The sequence below is a fragment of the Orycteropus afer genome, unplaced genomic scaffold (genome assembly GCF_000298275.1).
Source record: "Orycteropus afer afer isolate SDZICR_OR568_19922 unplaced genomic scaffold, OryAfe1.0 scaffold00896, whole genome shotgun sequence".
In the NCBI taxonomy this organism is placed as follows: Eukaryota; Metazoa; Chordata; class Mammalia; order Tubulidentata; family Orycteropodidae; genus Orycteropus; species Orycteropus afer.
In genome coordinates this window covers 578,105-585,392 of record NW_006922483.1, presented here as the reverse complement: position 1 = coordinate 585,392, position 7,288 = coordinate 578,105, and the positions used below count along the sequence as shown (strand labels likewise).

The following is a 7,288-nucleotide window of genomic DNA, read 5'->3' as shown; positions in this document are numbered from 1 at the left end:
CCCCACCAAAAAAAAAAAAAAACCAACAAAAACCAAAACCCAACGCCACAGCCATCGAGTGCATTCGGACTCATAGCGACCCCCACTGGGTTTCCGAGGCGGTGAATCTTTCCGGAAGTAGATCCCCCTGTCTTCCTTTGCGGAGCAGCTGGTGGGTTTGAACCACTGACCGCCCAGTTAGCAGTCAAGTACCTTTTCCACTGGGCTACTCGAGGGCAAGTCTCCTGGCCCCAGCGAGGGCCCAACGGAGGGCCTGATAGTTTTTCCGGCTTTCTGAGGTGAAGGGAGTGCGGGAGTTGGAGTGTCCCCGGCGCATTCTGCATTCTGAAACACCTTGACCCTCCAGACGTGCCTCGCGTGGGGGTGCGGGCAACGGAGAGCTCCAGTGGGTTTTAGGACAGGCTCAGGCCACAGCAGGCGTCCACTCCCTCAGGACAGAGGCCTTGACCGCAAGTTCGGGTCCCCAGTGCCAGTGCAGGCAACTGAAAGGGGAGCTTCACCAACTGGGGTCCACATGAGGTGGGCCGCGTCCATAGCTAGGGGAGACAGAGTGAAAAGAGCGTCCCGGGCTACCACAGAAGGCGAAAGGAAAGCAAAGGACAGTGCTTGGGAGTTTCCATGGTGTTAGCCCCTGGAGAGGCCATGCCAGTGCTGCTTTCTGCCCCCCTGGCAGGTGACCCACGGTGCCCCTATTCTCAGAGGATGAGGAAGTGCGTGAAGCCCATCGTTCTCACCCCAAAGCAAAACCGTTGCCATCGAGTTGACTTTGACTCCTACAGGGCACAGTGAGTAGAACTGCCCCACGGGTTGCCAATGCTGCCAGTCTTTACAGAAGCTCACTGTCTTGTTTTACTCTCCTGGAGCAGCTGGTGGGACCTTTTGCTTAGCGGCCGAATGCCTTAACCTCTGCACCGGCAGAACTCCTCCTTGCCATCCTAGGTCCTGACAAAGAGGCCCACCCCTCAGAGCCCAGAAGGCAAATGGGCTTCCAACAAACAGCCCTCCGGCAGGTTCACCGGCACTGTGCCTCCCAAGGCCTGCCGCTGAGAAAGGCTGCAATGCAAATGGATTGCAGGCTGCTCTCCCTTAACTAGAAACTTCAAGCAGAAACACACCCCCTTCCTCTTTCCCTCAGTATTTGGTCAAATGAGTCGGGGCTGCTTGTACCCAGCGTACTGCCAAATTTCCCTTGCCTGGATCTCCTGGGGTGAGCTGAGTGTTTTGCACAGCCAAGGGGTCTTTTCCCCGCCATTTTGTTATTTACAAATCAAACTTACAGATGTGTCTCCAGTTCTCTGCCTTCTTCTAACAAGCAGAACACTCCCCTCCCGTCTTTCCCTTCTCTCTTCCCCCTCTCCTTCCCACATGGGTGCAAAATCCAAAGGGTGGTGGAGTCCATATTGACCAGCACATATAGGAATGGGTCCATCAAACCCACACGTACTGCTCTGAGTGCTGGCCCATTGTCCGTGCTCACCCAGGCATGCTTGTAGAGACAATCATTGCTTATCAAAGATGGAAGGGCCATTCTAGGTCCCCTTTTCCAAGCACATGGATTGTACACCTGGAGAAACGGAGGCCCAGAGAAGAAAAGGTCACAGACTGGGAAAGGCCAAAACTAGAACCTTCTTTATTTCCAGGTAGCTTATTTCCAGAACAGCGTGTTTTTTCAGTCTAAGTTGGCTTTGACTGGAATTTCAAGCAACTGCCAGCAGGTGGGAGTAGATTTGTTTGGATGTGGGTTGTTCCCAGCACCTTGGAATCAAATTCCACAGGCAATCAGTCCCTCATTTGTGGGGGAAAGTTGTGTTCCTAGGTGCCTTTGTGACTGTGAAGATTGCCAAGAAGTTGGCGGCCATGAGCGATTCGTGTCCAGAGCTTGGGTCCCAGAGGGCCCTCCCCTGCTGCTGCTCCCCCTGGAGGTAATGTGTATTTGAAATTTCTGACTCACATGACAAATAGCCTCCAAGGCAACAAGACGTACAAAAATGCCACTCTCATTTGTACTTGTTGAGCTTTTGTCTATCTAGTTAATTTATTAGGATATCCATAACTATCCAGATTGTGGGTCAGGGTGTAGGGGAAAGAGCACTGACCCAGGGTTAGCCCACCTCGGTTCTGGATCCAGCTCTCTGCCACAGTGAATGTCCTAGTTTGGTGTAGTCGAAGGTGGATGGGGACTTTAGAAGAGAGGTAAGAGGGAAGAACATGAGGCAGGGCCTGGCCTAGGGAGGGTCCCACACTCGGTGCACAGGGAATACTTGGCGGATGAATCAATGAGGCAAGAAAGAGTTTTGGACCTGATTTTCCAAAATAAGGACTTCATTTTTTTTTTTTTTTTTCGTTTTTACTGTGATTTGGATGAAAGTTTACAGAGGAAATTGATTTTCCATACAGCAGTTCACACACATTTTGTTTCATGACATTAACAGAAATCCCCCCAATGTAACAGCTCTCTTCCCACTGCCTCCTTGTAGTTAGTCTTCCCAGTGTCCTTCTTTCCTAGGCATTCCTGCCTGCTGAGCTATCTCTCTGTGCAAACACTGCCCTTCTGGTCTCCCACGATTGAGCGATTGATCATTGATCATTGTAAGAAGAGCACTGCATCAGAAACCCGAGGAGGGGTCACTATGAGTCTGAATCGATTCAATGGCACTGAGTTTTGTTTTGTTTTTTTTTAATCAGACAATTAAACCTGGTCCTTTTTTAAGGACTTGATTTTTATTTCTGACTCCACAGTAAGCTTTTAGAGAATTTGTGCAAGGGAATGACACAACCATAGTGGTGTTTCAGGGAGAAGAATCTTTTGGTTCCAGTGGGAGGGAGGAATAGGAGGCAAGAGAGGCTGAGGACCAGGAGAACAGTTAGGAGGGGATTGTGCAACTCTGCTTCTGGTGAAGGCAAGCTGGGTGTTTTGAACTAACTGTCCCAACGAGGACAGCCAAACAAACTGGCAGAAATATAAAAAGAAATCACCTTTATAAAGAGCTAAGAAATAATGAGGCTACTATCTAAAAGAAGACAATAACCCAGAGAGGGAAGGTCACTTTTGCTCTGAGGACATTTGCTGAATTTGGAAGAAAGATTGCAAAAACTGAACTGTGGCTTTGGTGGCCCCAGGACAAGAGGAAAAAAACTTGAAGCCCAAGGCTCAAATGAGTAGGGGATATGATAAGCCCTTCTGCCCCGTGAGACCTTGAGTGGCTAGTCCTTCAGGATAATGGTTAACCAGAAGTAAGCTGCCCTGGCCTAAAATGCATCATCTGGGTAGTCCAAGGGACCTCAAACCCTGAACTTGTATTAAAGCAATCTTGGAAAGGTAGCATCCATAGTCATTTGTCAGAAGCAAACAAAAATGCTCTCTGAAGAAGGTACTGTCATACTAGGCCTGAAGTCATTCTTACAAATAATTTTTTAATAATGTATTGGTACGTAGTCAAAGGTAGCTAGGCATACAAGGAAAAAATTACATTGTTGGTGACAGCGAACAGAAAAATATAGATAATAGAAATGAACTTGCAATGGCTTCAGATATCAGAATTACAACACAGATTATAATGATGATAAAGAGCTTCAGTGGCATAGTGGATTAGGCATTTAGCTGCTAACTCAAAGGTCAGTGGTTCAAACCCACCAGCCACTCCATGGAAGGAAGATGGGGCGGTCTACTTCTGTAAAGATTTACAGCCTCAGAAGCCCAGTGAAGGTTGCTATGAGCTGGAATCGACTTGATGGCGGCAAATTTTTTGGTTTGTAATGATTATGGGATACTGTACTTCAAAAAAACTAAAGCTAATCTTAAAAACATTTGCAGGGAACAGAAAACAATAAATAGTGAAAGCCAATTTGAGAAAGAATCAAAAAGAGTTTCTAGAACTAAAACAAAGAACAATGGAAGTTGGCCAAACACAGCTGAAGAGACACTTATCGAATTGGAAGACAGGTCACAAGAAATTGTTCAGAATTCTGCCAGAATAAACAGATTACATTGGGGGAAAAAAAAGAAAAGAAAAGGAAGGATAAGAGCCACAATAAACAGAATAAGAAAAATTTAACACATATTTAATTGAAGACTCATAAGGAGAGTAGATAGAAAAGGAAAAGATGATGGTTGAAAAATTTCCAGAACAGATGAAAAACATTAATCATTACATTCAAGAAGCCCAATGAATCCTAGGCAGGATAAATAGAAAGAAATCCATTTAGAGACACATCATGGTGAAAGTGCGGAAAACCAGAGACGAAGAAGACTATGATAACAGTCCAAGTTAGGAGTAATGAGATCCTGACCTGAAGCAGGAGTAGGAGAGGTTGAAACGAGTGGATGGGAGTGAGATTCTGGCTCCGAATGCTTTGTACTTCAACTTCCCATGAAAGACTAATTCATAGAAATGTTCCCCATTTCCTTCCTCACTAGGAGAATACATTTATTCAAAGGGGATGTTGTAGAGGAACTCGAGGCCTGGGAGTCCTTTCCAGTCGTCTTTCCACGCACTCAAGGCCATAGGCCCAGAATTCAGGGTCTGAAGTGGTAGTTTCCACTGAGCTCCAAGGCTGGAGAAATGTGCTTATTTGTGGCTTTCAATGAGAAACAGGACGAAAGCGAATCTTGGTAGAAATGTTTCTTCCTGTTTACTCCCCCCCACACACACACACAACTTTCACACTGCTCCTAAGGAAAAGGATATAAAATGAGCAGTTCTGTGGTTCCTAGGGTGTCTTATTATACCCTTCTGGCTTGACCATATGCACTTATTTCCTGAACTAGCTTGACTGGAGCAGTATTCCTGCAAGAGTTGATATTTGTAACAAACCAAGCTAAAAACGCAATGGGCAGTTTTTTCAGGGAGTGAGTTCCTTCCTCGTTACTTGGCTGTTCATGCAGTGACTGGATGGCTACCTGTCAAGGTGGCATCAGAGAGAACTCTACCCCCTGGAGGAATTCAAATCGATGTTTCTGGGGTCTCCTGCCCCTCTGAAATTCCCTGATGACAACCTAAGCTGAAAGCAGCTGCCTATAAAGTCGTCTAAGAAGAATGTCAAGCGTTTTTGCTCAAAATCCGGCATGCACTCTACTTGAAGGACAAACATTCTTATAGGCCCCTCTGGATCCTCCCACCGCTAACAGAAAACTTTATTTATTTTTCCTCCAAGAGAAGATATTGAGGAAATAGGAAAGCCTCTACTGCCTAACCCCAAGCCAATCAGAAAACTGCCCAACAGTAGAGAAATTGGCTTGCCTTCATTTGTGGCATGAGATATGTCATTAACGATTTTGACCAAGTGTCACCAAGTTTTGGTTCTGAGTTTGTGGGATTTCCTCTTCGCTTTCGTGGCATACTCACAATTTGTTTAGGTCACGGCTTTCTGCCCAAAGCCTGTGGAAACCTGCCCTTTACCATCCAAACCAAACCAAATTCACTGCCATCCAGTCAGATTTGGCTCATAGCGACTGCTCCTTGGGTTTCCGAGGCGGTATCACTATGGAAGTAGTTGTCCAACCTTCCTTCTGAAGAGTGGCTGGTGGGTTTGAACCGCCAGCCTTCTGGTTAGTAGTCAAGTGCCTTAGGCACTACGCCACCAGAGCTCCTAGTGTCTTCTGAAACTATCTCCCTCCCTTACCATGGAAGGGCAGGATAGGGACTCCTGCCCCAGGAGTACCCTTAACTCTCAGGTGTGTATCCCAGGGACTGGTTGTAGCATGTTGTTGTTGTTGTTAGTTGCAGGGTCCAAGTCATGGTGAGCTTGTGCATAACAAAATGAAACATTGCCCAGTCCTCTTTCATCCTCAGACTGGGTTGTAACATAGTGTACTAAAAAGGATATTTCACTATGAATCTGAAAATCTATGTTGGAACTCCCCACCAGCGACCTCAACGTGTCACAGTCTCTGCACCTCAGTTTCCTCATTTTAAATATAGAGGTGATAAGAGGCCTGCTTCCTAACGGAACAACCTTGACAGAAGGGATCCTTGTCCGTCCCAGGTTCCTGGCTCTGGGGCTTCACCCTGCTCTTCCTCAGCCCCGTCGGGTTGCTCAGCATGTCCATGCGGAAGGGCTGCTGCCACTGCCACTTCTAGCCAGCAGGGGTCCTCAGCTCTCTTGGTCCAATTGGCGAATGAGCCTTTTCTATTTACCTAATTGTTTCTTCTAATACAGGCAAGCCAGGCTGACATTTACGGAAAGAACCTTCGTCAGAAGCTCAGTGAAACGGGGGAGGAACAGGGAGCAGAGACCCTTCTGAGGGAGGAGATTTTCGTATCCAAATGGATAGACCTTACGTCTAGCTGCCACTAGCTCCTCTGCCCCTCCGTGGGGTAGCTGAGGGCTGGCTTCTGGGCACCCCCTGGCCTGCTCCTGTTTCCGGGTGTGTGTGTGTGTGTGTGTGTGTGTGTGAGAGAGAGAGAGAGAGAGAGAGAGAGAGGAACAGAGGTTCCGTGCAGATGGTGACTGTAGCCCCTGGAGTTGGGTGAGGCCCACCTGGGTGGCCATATGTGCAGTCCCCAAGGAGAAGGGCTACATTCTCCAGTGACTCCCAGAGCTCTCCTGGGTGGCAGAGGCCCTTGCACTGTTTCTCAATTCCTTTTTGCTTCCACCACTCATCTTGGCTCCTAATGATTGTACCCTTGTGTACCCTTAGTCGTATTCTGTCTGCTGCTCCCCTAGTTTCAATTTGACTGGACCACAGGATTTTCTCTGAGATAGTTTTAAGATATCAATATACTCTACACCTGTGGTCATAGCAATAATTCATAATAAGGCATTTAATCTATTACTAGAGATAGCCTTTTGCACTGGCCCATTTGAAGGATGTGACACTCACTTAAGCCCTAGCGCACGATCCACAAGTTCTCTCTTTCCTTACCCTGGTGACTCCGTCAAAGATGGAGGAAAGGTAGTGCTCAAATGGAGGAGGGGGTGCTGACCTGCATCTCACCTTGTGTGAACTCAAAGCCAAGCTGCTGAGATGTGAGGATCTGTTTATATTAGTTCGGCAAAGCCTAGGCTGTCTCCATGAATACACGTTCTCCTGCACTCCTCCCAGTGCCTGTCACACGGTTACAAAGGCCCACGGACAACTCTTTCTGGCTTTATGGGTGGTGTGATATCGCAAGCTCCTCCTGCTGCTGTTAGGTGCCATTGAGTAGGCTGCAACTCGTAGCACCTCTGTGTCCAGCAGAACAAAGCACTGCCCGTGCTGGCCCGTTCTCTCACTCCTGATGCTTGACCTGTGGGTGCAGCCCTGTGTCAGTCCTTCTCACGGAAAGCCTTCCTCCCTTCCGCTGAC

The 7,288-nt window shown here is 47.5% G+C and overlaps 1 protein-coding gene across 1 annotated transcript in view; it reads right to left on the bottom strand.

Annotated features, from left to right (window-relative positions):
* Positions 1-4,149, bottom strand: part of GABRQ (gamma-aminobutyric acid type A receptor subunit theta) — a gene marked incomplete at its 3' end in the record, with an annotated part of 19,581 nt that extends 15,432 nt beyond the window's left edge. Inside the window, exon 1 of the mRNA XM_007958256.1 lies at positions 4,130-4,149. Coding sequence (XP_007956447.1) covers positions 4,130-4,149 — 20 coding nt within the window. The remainder of the gene's footprint in view (positions 1-4,129) is intronic.
* Positions 4,150-7,288: the final 3,139 nt, after the last annotated feature.